Here is a 13,586-nt window from a genome sequence, read left to right as displayed (position 1 = left end):
AAAAGATATTTTTAAAACTGAGTTACAGTTTACATATAACGTTGATTTAGTTTTAGGTATGCAACACAATGATTAAAGTCTTAAGTCCTATCTAATAAATTCTAAGGCCGTGCTAAAAAGTGTGATCTCCAAATCTATAGCATTGGCATTACCTGGGAGCTTCTTGGAAATGCAGATTCTCCAGCCCCATCGCAGATCTACTGAATCAGTAACTGCATTTTAACAAAATTCCTAGACACTTCATATATACAGCTTTTACTATATCTTCACTCACTAGTTCAACTTAAAGTGTTACAAGTAAGCTTACCAGATTTTGCAAATAAAAGTAATGGATTCCAATACAGTTTGAAAACAATGAACACTTTTTCTTAGTATATCTCAAATGTTTCATGGGACATGCTTATACGTGAAATATATATCCATTGTTTGTCTGAAATTCAAATTTTACTGGGCTCTCTGTATTTAATCTAGCAATTAAATTCAGAAAAGCAGAATCTATGTCTAACATAACTTTGGATTCCCCTGCAATAGTACAGTGCCTTCCCCAACTGCTCTATGTTTGTTTAGGGAACAGTGAGCCTCTTGAGAACAGAGGTTTCCCTTGTTTTTACTTATCGTTGTATATTCCCAGGGACTAACATAGTACCTGACACACAATAAAGGACGAATAAATATTTCTTAAATGAATACACGAATATACCAAGAGCAATCTTCCAATTATGGGTTGGGTTGTGTGTACATATTTTAATAAAAACTGAATATTTTTCCAGTAATTTTAAAAAACAGATTGTTTAAAAAGCTTCTATTCGTACACTTTTTCACATTTTAGCTGGCAGAGTTGAGGGCTTGATGGGAACATAATCAAGGGCTCAGAATGTACTCGTCGCAGACTGGGTCCATATGGTCACTAGTGGAGAAAGAATCCTATACTCAGGATGCTGACAAGCCTGCAGCAGGCGGCGGTAGGCCACTCTTCCCCCCACTCCCAGACCGTCCAGCCTCCCGCGCACGCGCACAGCCGCGTGTCGACCCCACGGGCCGGCTAGAGGGAGGCGGGGCTCCCCGGGCGCGTGCGCGGCGGCCTGGGCTGCGAGCCCCTCCCTTGGCGGGGGCGCGCGGCGCGGAGGACCGCACGGAAAGGGGGAAGTCAGGTGGCCGCTGCCGCCGCCGCCGCCGCGGTTTGTCGCCAGAAGGAAAATGGCGGATCTGGACGAGCAGTTGTCTGATGAGGAGAAGGTAAGAGTGGCGGAGGCGGCGGAGTCCGTCGTCGGGGAGCCACTAGAGCCCCGACGTATCAGCCCGGAGTCTGGACGCCCGGAAAGGGCATTGGTCTGTGCCCTCGGCTGCCCTTCCTCCTCTTCTCGTAGCTGCGCCCTAGTGCCTGCCCCTGTCAGTCACCCGAGGCCCCGCGCGGGGGCAGGTCTCTGTCAGGCCTGCTCGCTTCGCTCGCCTCCTTGTAGGGTGTGTGCTCTGAAAATAGGAAGTGGGAGCCGGGCGGCGGCGCCTGGCGCGGCGGGCGGGGGCGGGGGGCGCGGAGGGCGGTGGCCGCTGGGGACCCTCTCGTTCCGCCTGGGCCGCGGGGCCCTGCGCCGGGTCTGGGGACTGCCGAGAGGTACGGGTCCCGGCCTGGGAGCGACCCAAGGGCGGTGGTGAGCCCGAGGGCCTGGCCAGAGACAGTAGCCCGGGTGAGGGGTAAGGGGGAAAAAACCGCTTAGGAAGCAGACCTTCACTTCTCCCTTTTTACGCCCCCTCCCAGAAACAAAATGCTTCCTTTTCTGGTTGTCTACGATTTTTTCCTTTCCCGGTGGAAGTCTCTCTCCCTCCCTCCCCCTCTCCTTCCCACCCCCCCCACCCCGTTTCTTTTTTCGGCTTTAGCTGTAGGCTTTGCAGCTCCCGCGTTCCTGGGAGGCAGCGGAGTTGTTCACAAAAAGACCCCCTCCCCATAGTTGGTTTCGGCCGTGGTTGGCACTAGCCCCTCTGGGGGCCGATTTGGTGGCGCTCCACCGTCCTGCTAGGACTTCTGAAGAGGGGAGATTGTGCAACTCCTTTTGCTGTATCTTAGGTGCTATGACAGCGTCGAAAGCAGATGAACGACTTAAATTCTCAGGCATTTAAAATGAGAAATCTGATCATAGAACTAATTCTCTTATTCTCCTTTTCCCTTGGCTTCTGTGAGGGCCCATTCCCAGGGGAGGTGGGGGACCCTACTAATTTTAAGTATTTTCCGGGAAGGCCTTGACGTTTCACAAACTCAGAAGTGACTGACATATAATCTGTGAATAAGATGGTTACAGTTTTTGAAATGTCCACTCTTAATTTCACAGTGTTCATTTTTTTTTTTTTTAAGTTCCAAAGCAGTACAGCCATGTATGAAACACACCTTAATGGTGTTTAAGAAATCCTAATGTAAGCCTGGGGGTATTTTCAAATGGAACTTTCTGCTCCAAGTGATTTATATCCTGTGATATAAACTTGCACCAAAATATAATGTTTTATCGCCTTCCCAATGTGAATATGCCGAAGTCAGCGGCCTCTTCAGTTTTGGAAATCCATTTTTTTTCCCCCTCTGTGGTCTTTGGTGAAAGTAATAATAAAAGAACAAGATGGGGAGAACTACAAGATTCTCCATAATTCACAGACCTGGTAGGAGATCCCTGTATATACAAAAGTTGCTGGGTAGCGTTCACATGTGTTGTATTGGTAAATAACCAGGAGTTGATAATCGAAAATGTACACAGTTGAGTGCACACACATTTAAAACTAGTGCTAAAAAGTTTTTAAAGGGATTGTCATGTTTTTATTCTACTACTAAAATAGTGGTTAGTAGTTTAAGTGGCTAGAATCTGGCTGAGGAGAGAGTACTCGGTATGGGAGTTAATGTAGTCCTGCCCCATGTTGTAAAGGCCTAAAATAGCACATTTTTTTTCAAGAATGAGATGACAGGGTTCCTCATTATCTGGCATTCTCAGGGTACAAAACTCTGTAATGGGGGAGGGGGAGGGCATCTTATCTCCAAACTTGCGTACACAGTGGTTTAATAGTAAATGGATGAATTCAAATTTGAAGGAATTTGGTGTTTCTGTTTCTATTTTGAGTTTTGTAAGACTATTTTGTAGATATTTTCATATATATTTCATTGCCATATTTAGTAACTTAAGAATAAGACTGACCAAATTTCTGGGCTAAATTCGTAACTGGTGAAGTGAAATTCTAACACTCTTTCCACTTTAGTTATCTAAATGTTCTTTTAATCTTTTGGGAGTAGGTTGGGTATAGAATCAAATAGAATTTTAAAAGGTGGCATTTTTAATCTAATATTTATTTATTTATTTTTAAAAGATTTTATTTTTCATTTGACAGAGATCACAAGTAGGCAGAGAGGCAGGCAGAGAGAAAGGAAGGGAAGCAGGCTCCCCGCTGAGCAGAGAGCCAGATGTGGAGCTCGATCCCAGAACCCTGGGATCATGACTTGAGCTGAAGGCAGAGGCTTTAACCCACTGAGCCACCCAGGTGCCCCTAATCTAATATTTAAATCATGTTACTTTTTTTGCCACCTTGTTTGTAATTTTCAGAATAAGCTTTAAATACTTATAAGCTATTGGAATTCCCTTTATTGATTGAAGATCTGAAGAAGGGAAGCTGTTAACTTACATAGTACCCATACTTTGTTTCTGGGTGGCTCAGATGATACATTTGAAAATAAGTTGTAAGTTTGAGGTAGGTTTTATTACTACAGTTTCACAGAAAAGTAAATTAAGGTTTCAGAAGCTTTAAGTGATTCACTTAAGGACACCTAGCTAGGAAGGGGTGGAGGTGGTATTTAATCCTGTTTGTCAGAATCCAAAGTTGGTTCTCTAACCCTTAAGAATTGATAATAGGACCCTTTTTTGGGTTTAGCTTTGATTTTAATTTGTTGACAGCTTATATTGAAAAAGGAGAAACAATAGTTCTTTTTGTTTTTAATAAAAATTGTAGCTACCTAACATTAAATAGTGTTGGGTTCTAAATTTAAATGTGTTTGATAATTTTGGAACAAAGTTTATTATTTAACACATTTAAAAATTTTGTGCTACTGGCATACTTTTGTATATGCTCTAAGGTAGGAAACTTTTTAGAAATTAATCTAGCATAACATCTTTGCTTTTTAAAATCATGTACAAAACCTTTGTGAGGATACCACTATGAAATTTAATAACCTTTTCATCTTTGGCCACTAGGTTCATAGAAAATAATATTATCTGAAGAAGCACGGTGAAGTGCTTTGAAGTTACTCATTTGTTGAACATGTCCCACAGATCTTTTTACATAGTTTAGAAACTCTAGGCCAAAAGCAGTTTATGTTTTCCATTCCTGGGGTCAGCTGCATTGTACAGTAAAGCAATTTTGTGAATTTGAAATTGTGGAATAAGGCTAAAAGCAGAAGCATGATTCCATTTCACACCCCTCCTTACAGAGGGAAGTCACTCCAAAGCTCCAGAAGGAAGACATTTAGTTATTGGTTGGAAAGGATCTTTTTGGTTTCTTTCCTTATAACCCGTTATAATCCTACCTTTCCCTAGTGATAAGAGTGATCCATTTCCATAGCTTCATCTTTTATATCTTTGTGAATGTGTCTCATGTCCATAGCTCAGTCCTGACTTCTCTTCTGATCACTAGTCACGCATTTTTATTGGGTGGTTCTTTTTACAGGAGACAGTTAATGAGATGTGTTCAGATGGAACCTTCCTAAAAGTAAATTCATAAACTCCTCTCCCCTTTTCTCCTATGCAGAGTGGATCAGAAATCTCTTTCTGCTCCTTTTTCTCTTTATCTTTTTCCATTATTCTGGTCATCCAAATTTTTAACTTCAGCTTTATTTTAACCTTTGTCTCCTTGAGCTCTGTACCTTACAGTCTGTTTCTGAAATTTCTTGTCATTCCTATCATCAAAATTTGTCTTATGCAAGTAATTTATTTTTTGCTTGAAAAGGTATTCCATTTATATCAATTTTTAGTTTATTACCTCTCAGTTGACCAGACTATTAAATTAATTGTTGTTATTTATGTTATTAACTACTGTTGTTCAGTAACAAAATTACTGTATGAACAGAATGCGAATTGATTGCACCTGTTCTGTGACTACTTGGTTAAGGAAGGGGAGGAAAAGTAGGGTCAGAGACTGTCTTTCCGCTGGTCTTTCCCTTGTATTTGCCACTGCTAGGCTTTTATTATAAACTTCCTAGACTAATTCCTCCAATTTCCTGTATCTAAGCCATGTTTTAATATGTTGTTTTTGTACTCGCAAACTTTTAGTTGCTGGATACTCCATTGCCTTTACAAGGAAGCCCAACTCTTGAAAATGGTATTCATGGCTTTGTATTCCATTCTTACCTAAATAGTTCTGACTCCAGTACATACGCTGTTATTTAATCGTGCTATGAATTGAAAGAGACCTACATACTAGTCCATGTCTAGCACCTTAGGTAAAGTATGTAACCTCTCAGCCTCAGTTTCCTCTGAAATGTGGGGATACGTGTAAATGGCATCTGCCATGTAGTAAACACACAGTAAGTTGTATTTTTTTCTGCTGATGACTTTTTTTTTTTTTAAAGATTTTATTTATTTATTTGACAGAGAGAGATCACAAGCTGGCAGAGAGGCAGGCAGAGAGAGAGGAGGAAGCAGGCTCCCTGCTGAGCAGAGAGCCCGATTCGGGGCTTGATCCCAAGACCCTGAGATCATGACCTGAGCCGAAGGCAGCGGCTTAACCCACTGAGCCACCCAGGTGCCCCCTCTGCTGATGACTTCTTATCCACTTGGAGTATTGGAACTGTTTCCTGGTCTATCCTCTTTGATGAGAATCTTACTCATCCCTCAGGATTTATGTCAGATCACATGACTGGCTATAACATACCATTAGTATTTTTTTTTTTAAGATTCTCTTTATTTATTTGACAGAGAGAGCACAAGCAGGCAGAGCAGCAGGCAGAGGGAGAGGGAGAACCAGGCTCCCTTCTGAGCAGAGAGACCGACATAGGGCTTGATCCCAGAACCCTGGGATCATGACCTGAGTTGAAGGCAGCCGCTTAACCTTCTGAGCCACCTAGGCACCCCAACATCTCATTAGTATTAAATACAGTTTTGCATAATAGTTATGTGCTTAACTGTCTTTTTTTCTCTCGTTCTGTTGGAATTCCTACATGCAGAAGTATCTTTAGCATCTGTCGTTATGCTGCATGTGGTAATAAAAGGGTTCAATGAGTGAATGAACAAAGGAATCGTGAATTCACAAAACTAAAAACAGTTTTATGAAAAGTAGAAGTAGCATATGGGGTGCCTGGGTGACACAGTTGGTTAAGCATCTGACTCTTTCCACTCAGGTCATGATCTCAGGGTCCTGAGATCAAGCACTCTGTCAACTCTGTGAGGGGTCTTTTTGGGATTCTCTCTCTCCCTCTCCTCCTCCTGCTTATGCTTTCTTTCTCTCTCTCTCATTAATTTAAAAAAAAAATTGTTTTTTAAAAAAAGAAGTAGGGGGGTGCCTGGGTGGCTCAGTTGGTTAAGCCGCTGCCTTTGGCTCAGGTCATGATCCCAGGGTCCTGGGATTGAGTCCCACATCAGGCTCCCTGCTTGGCAGAGGGCCTGCCTACTGCTTGCCTACTCGTGCTCTTTATCTGTCAAATAAGTAAATAAAATATTTTTTTAAAGTGTAATAATTAAAAAAAAAAAGTAGAATATGAAGTAAATATTTTGAGGGAAAATTTGGTGTACCTAAATTTTCATTTCTAAATAAAGCTTTAGATTTTAAAGATTTAGATAATTGAATGAAATTTTTGGTGCTCTTTAAGGTAACAGGTGATGATACGGGCTATGGTTCAAATCATTTACACATGCTAAATATTCTTCATAAGTAGTTTATATAGTTCTCCCTCACTACACAGTCATAATTTGGTTTCAGAAATTTTCTTCATGTTTGAAAGTAATATAAGTTGCCATCATAATTACTGTAAAATTTATTGTGTTCTTACTAACCAAAAAGTAAACTAAACCATTAAGCTATTAATATAGAAAATATTCATTCCTCGTTTCATTCAGTAGATGAATGAATTGTCATTGCACCAATAAAGTGTAAAAATTCCTACAGCAAGCAGAAGCTTGGTAGTTGCTGTACCATTAGTGGAGTTTTTCAGACTGCACATTAAAGCAAATTAGTACTTGTTCAGTGCTTTTGGGAGCCATTTCTGCATAAAATAAGGATAATTAGATACATAGAATATTGCATTTTAATGTAAAAACATGGAATATAAAAACAGAATGCAAAGTAGTTTTTAAGTTGAAAAGCATGATGGGAAAATTTGACATATGGTTCTGTGCTCTGACCTAAAGGCCTGATTGCCTGAAGCAGTAACTTACTGCAGAAGTTTATTGCATTTCAGAAAAAACTAGTGATTCCATGGAACCATCTATAGTTGTCAGAAAAGGAGAATTTCACAAATTTTGTTTTGAAGGTTAGATGTACAGTCTTTACATTCTTTCTCTTATGACACATGTTTCACTGTGAACCTAATGATAGAACTTTCCTTACACATTTTAGTTTACTATGTTTGTATAGACAAGGAATGGAAATACTTTTCAAAAACTACCTCCCCATTTATATTTTTACCAAATATATCATACTTCCATTTACTTCAGTACCCATAGTTCTCCATATTTTAAGATTTCTGGAATTAGGCTGCATTGTACACTCAATGGCTTATGATACTAATCAGTAGCATTTCCCTTTTTTAGTGGTGCATTAAATTATGCCTCTTACATTGATTGTGAATCAAGGTAAGCAAGGATATAATGTGACAACTAACAACCTAAAATCTTAGCATGAGTGGGTTTGGGAAGGGAATTTTGTATGACATTTCCTCATTCTATATAATATGTCCAATGTGGGTCAGCACCAGAAAGGTCCTGCTCAGTGAAGCCTCATAGAGTTTTGGGCTGTTGGAGGTTTTCAGTGTAAATTTGGGCTTTTTGATATGTATACACAGTGGAATATTATTCCGCCATGAGCAAAGATAATATCTTGCCATTTGTGACAACATGGAAGGACCTTGAACACATTGTGCTAAGTAGTTAAGTCAGAGCAAGACAAGTTCTGTATGATACCACTTATATGTGGAATCTAAAAAAGCCAGACCTGTTAAAAAAAGAGCAAAAAAAACCCCACCAAAAAACAGAAGTTGGGGGTATAATATTGATGGTATTTAAAGGTACAAATTTAAGGGTACAAAGGTATTTAAGGGTAATAAGTAGTACATAAGCCATAGAGATGTAATGTACAGTATAATGAGTATAGACAGTAATATAATGTATATACTGTAATGATGTAAAGTAGTAGTAATGGTAAGTATTGCGTTAATGGCAGTCATATTACAATATATGAATGTATCAAAGTAAAATGCTATACACCTTAAGTTTACAAAATGTAGCATGTTATATTTATCAAAACAAAAACAAATCTTAAACTTTCTTCCTAAGTCCTGGCAACAGTGGGAAGGAAATGTGGGGAATAGCAAGCACACTGATTTTTATTTTCATTTTATAAATTTTTATTTCTTTATTTATTATTGAGAGGGATGGACGGAAGCGGGAGAGAGAGAGAATCTTAAGCAGGACTCGATCTCACAACTCTGAGATCATGACCTGAGCCAAAATCAGGAATCAGATACTTAACCAACTGAGCCACTAGGCACTCCAGCACACTGGTTTTTAAAGTTTCTCCTCCCCCACCACACATACATTTGGAGCTCACTACATTCTGCCCAGGTTTCAGTTAGCTGAAGCAAGTTTCATCTACAAACTTAATTTCGGAGGGCTTGGAAGGAAAGGAGAACTGCAATATTTGTGAGTAGCAATAATAATACCATAGAGTAGATTTTAATCTCACTGAAGGTTGGTGATTTGATCTCCTGTTCGGTAGACACAAGGGTAAGATTATGGATTCACAGATATATTTTATATGTGTTTGTGTGTATATATATGTATATGTATGGTACAGCATCAAAAAGTAGTCAGTTCATAGAAATTCAGAAAACAGAAAAATTACTTGTACCTAGGAGGATGGTAGACATCAGTTGGGGTACAAGCTTATGCCAGAGCACAACACAGGCAGAAAAGTAGGAAACTGGGAACAAAACAAAGTGTAAGTTATATCAGGTACTTTGTAAGTAAGAGATGCAAAGATGAACTGTGCTGTTAAATTAGTACAGGGTTTCTTAACCCCAACATTATTGACATCTGAGGCCAGATAACATTGTGAGGGCTGTCTTGTGCATTGTGGGATGTTTAATAGCATCCTTGGCTCACATGGTACCAGTAGTACCCTCTTCCCCCCTGTAATGATAATCAGAATGTTTTCCTGTAGGACAGAATTGTCCGTGGTTGAGAACCATAGGTCTAGACAGATTGGAGCTAGTAAGAACAATGGGAACCTGGGTTAAGTGTTAAGATCTGGCTTAAAGTAGTTTCACAAGACACAAAGAAAAATATGATTGCTAACAGATTTCGGAGTTGGAATCAACAGAACTTGGTGAATGAATGTAGGGAGAAATGGGAGAATCAGGGTAACTCTGAATGTTAAAATTTGGGTAACTGAGAAGTGGTACCACCACTAACAGCTAGGGGATTCAGGAAGAAGATGGACAGCTGGGAGGAATAATGTTGAGTTTGATTTGAGTTATACTGAGTCTGAGATGCCCACCAAATACCTCTTTGAACTTGCCTAGAAGATAGGGAGTAGAAATGGAGCCTGGAAAGAACGGTCAGGCCTAGACATTTTATATAGATTTGAGAATCCTCTCTTGTGGGTTAAAGCCACAAGATGGGATAAGACATTTAGGAGAAGCTTGGACATAGAAAAAGGAGAGGTCAGAGAGTATATACTGTTGGATATACTATTATTTAGAAAATAAAAGAAGGAGAGGAAGAGGTGCGGGATGATTGTTGAAGTAGAAGTATATATGTAGCACAGAGTATGTGCGCTCATTTATAGAACTTGAGGAGTTCCAGAAGGAGCAGTACCAGTATTACAGAGATTAAAAGGAATATAGTTCGTACTTAAGGTACAGGGATCTTATCTGCTGTATGCCACTATGTATACTATATTAATTAATCTCTCAATTGTCAGAGTAATTTTGTTATTATCCATTTTATAGGTGGGAAAACTACTGCAGATAAGGCCGACTAAGTGGTGGATGGGAGATCACTGTTGGCCTTTTTTTTTTTTTTAAGTTTTTATTTAAATTCCAGTTGTTAGCATACAGTGTAATATTAGTTTCAGATGTACGGGATAGTGATTTCATACTAACACCACCCAGTGTTCATCACAAGTGCACTCCTAATCCCCATCACTTATTTAACCCATCTCTTCACCCACCTCCCTTCTGGTAACCATCAGTTTGTTCTTTATAGTTAAGAGTCTGTTTCTTGATTTGCCTCTCTCTCTCTCTTTTTGTTTCCTTTTGCTCGTTTGTTTTGTTGCTTAAATTCCACATATGAGTTAGGCCATTTGACTTTCTCTGACTGACGTATTTTGCTTAGCATGATACTTTCTGGCTCCATCCATGCATTGCAGGAGGCAGGATTTCATTCTTTTTATGGTTGAGTAATATTCCGTTTATACATATACATTTTTTTTATCCATTTGTCAACCTCTTGGGCACTTGAGCTGTTTTCATAATTTGGCTGTTGTAGATAATGCTGCTATAAATATAGGGGTGCATGTATCCCTTTGAATTAGTGTTCTGATATTCTTTGGGTAAATACCCAGTATACAACTGCTGGTTCAAAGGGCAGTTCTGTTTTTAAATTTTTGAGGAACCTTCATATTGTTTTCTACAATGGCTGCACCAGTTTGCATTCCCACTAACAATGCAGGAGGGTTCCCCTTTCCATATCCTTGTCAACACCTGTTGTTCCCTGTGTTGTTGATTTTAACCATTCTGACAGGTGTGAGGTGATATCTCATTGTAGCTCTGATTTGCATTTCCCTAATGATGAGGGATATTGAGCATCTTTTCATGTGTCTACTGGCCATCTATATGTTTTCTTTGGGAAAAGATCTGTTCATGTCTTCTGCCCATTTTTTTGGATGATTCATTTTATGAGTGTTGAGTTTTGTAAGTTTATATATTTTGGATACTAGCCCTTTATCAGATATGTTATTTGCAAATATCTTCTCCCATTTTGTAGGTTGCCTTTTAGTTTTACTGATTGTTTCCTTTGCTCTGCAGAAGCTTTTTATGTTGATGTCCCAATAGTTTATTTTTGCTTTTGTTTCCCTAGCCTCAGGAGGCATACCTTTTTTTTTTTTTTTTTTTTTTTAAGGGAAGGAATATAACAGTTTATTAAGTGAAAACAAATGCTAAACAGTACGTAGAGGACAAATGACCCAGTTTCTTCAACATAATAATGACATTTAAACAAAATGGAGGGAAACTATAATACATTAAAAGAAACGTAAGAGACATTGGATCCTGATTTAAGAAAATGCCTTGGAGCAGGGCAGCCTCCCAGCTAAGCCAGGGCGCCGCCTCTGGGAGGGTCTAGAAGCTGAGCTTGGGAACAGGGCTCCACTGTATTTTCAAGTCCTAAATTTTGGAATGACTGAGAAGACATATCTAAAAAGAAGTTGTTACAGCTGATATAAAAGAAGTTGCTGCCTTTGTTCTCTTCTAGGATTTTTATGGTTTCTGGTCTCACATTTAGGTCTTTAATCCATTTTGAGTTTATTTTTGTGTATGACATAAGAAAGTGGTCCAGTTTCTTTTTTTTTTTTTTTTTTTTGGGGGGGGTGTCCAGTATTTCCAACACCATTTGTTGAAGAGACTTTTTCTCACTGGATGTCCTTTCCTGCTATGTCAGAGATTAATTGCCCATAATTGTGGGTTCATTTCTGGGTTTTCTGTTCTGTCCTATTGATCTGTATTTTGGCGCCAGGACTATACTGTTTTGATTACTGCAGCTTTGTAATATAACTTGAAGTTCAGAATTGTGATTCCTCTAGCTTTGCTTTTCAAGATTGGTTTGGCTCTTGGGGCTCTTTTATGGTTCCACATAAATTTTGAGATTTTTTTTGTTCTAGTTCTGTGAAAAATGCTGCTATTTTGATAGGGATTGCGTTAAAGGTTTAGATCACTTTTGGTGGTACAGAAATTTTAACAGTATTTGTGTTCTTCCAGTCCATGAACATGGAATGGCTTTCGATTTCTTTGTGTCATCTTCAGTTTCATCATTGTTGTTTTTATTTTATTTATTTATTTATTGTAGAGAGAAGGAGACAGCACGTGCATGAAGTAGGGGGAGGAGCAGAGGGGGAGGGAGAGGGAGGGAAAAGAATCTTAAGCAGATTCTGCTCTAATTGAGGACCCTTATGTGGGTCTGGATCTCACCATATCAGGATCATGACCTGAGCCAAAACCAAAGAATCGGATGCTTAATTGACTGACCCATCCAGGTACACCTCTTTCATCAGTGTTTTATAGTTTTCAGATTACAGGTCTTTCACTTCTTTGGTTAAGTTTAATCCTAGGTATCCTATTATTTTTGGTGCAGTTGTAATTAGGATTGATTCCTTGATTTCTGTCTATTGCTTCATTATTGGTGTGTAGAAATGCAACAGATTTCTGTACTTTGATTTTCGCTTATCAGGTGTAGCAGGTTTTTGCTGGAGTCTTCTGAGTTTTCTGTATAGAGTAAATATCACCTGCAACTAGTGAAAGTTTTACTTTTTCCTTACCTTTTTGGATGCTTTTTGTTTCTTTTTGTCTGATAGCTGTGGCTAGGACTTCCAGGACTATGTTAAATAAGATGAGAGTAGAATCTCTGTCTTGTTCATGACCATCGAAGAAAAGCTCTCAGTTTTTCCCCTTTCAGGATGATACTATCTGTGGGTTTTTTGTATATGGCCTTTATTACTTTGAGGTGTGTTCCCTCTAAACCTACTTTGTTGAGGGTTTTTATTATGAATGGAAGTTGTACTTTGTCAACTGCTTTTTCTGCATCTATTGAAATGATCTTCTGGTCCTTACCCTTCCTTGTGTTAATGTGATGTATCACATTGATTTGTACGTTAAACCACCTGATTGGAATAAATCCCACTTAATTGTGGTGAATGATTTTTTTATGTATTGCTGGATTTGCTTTGTTAGTATTTTGTGGAGGATTTTTGCATCTATGTTCATTAGAGATACTGGCCTGTAGGTTTTGTTCTTTGGGGGGTTTTGTTGTTCTGTTTTTGTGGTCTCTTTATCTGGTTTTGGTATCAGGGTAATGCAGGCCTTAGAATGAATTTGGAAGTTTTCCTTCCTTTTCTATTTTATGGAATAGTTTTTTGTTTTTTTTTTTTAAGATTTTATTTATTTATTGAACAGACAGAGATCACAAGTAGGCAGAGAGGCAGGAATGGGTGGGGGTGGGTAGGATAGGGAGCAGGCTCCCTGCTGAGCAGAGAGCCTGATGTGGGGCTCCATCCCAGCACCTTGAGATCATGACCTGAGTTGAAGGCAGAGGCTTAACGCACTGAGCCACCCAGGTGCCCATATTTTGTGGAATAGTTTG

The 13,586-nt window shown here is 39.3% G+C and overlaps 1 protein-coding gene across 1 annotated transcript in view; it reads left to right on the top strand.

Annotated features, from left to right (window-relative positions):
- The first annotated feature begins 1,100 nt into the window (after window positions 1-1,100).
- The window catches only part of LOC111151999 (capping actin protein of muscle Z-line alpha subunit 2), a 60,767-nt gene continuing 48,281 nt past the window's right edge, over window positions 1,101-13,586 (top strand). The window contains exon 1 of the mRNA XM_022510255.1: window positions 1,101-1,236. Within this exon, the coding sequence (XP_022365963.1) occupies window positions 1,198-1,236 (39 nt within the window). The 5' untranslated portion in view covers window positions 1,101-1,197. The remainder of the gene's footprint in view (window positions 1,237-13,586) is intronic.

Source organism: Enhydra lutris, unplaced genomic scaffold, assembly GCF_002288905.1.
Source record: "Enhydra lutris kenyoni isolate GAN:26980312 unplaced genomic scaffold, ASM228890v2 scaffoldscaffold27, whole genome shotgun sequence".
NCBI lineage: Eukaryota > Metazoa > Chordata > Mammalia > Carnivora > Mustelidae > Enhydra > Enhydra lutris.
Note: the sequence above shows the minus strand (reverse complement) of the source record. Positions and strands in the feature narration are given on the sequence as shown.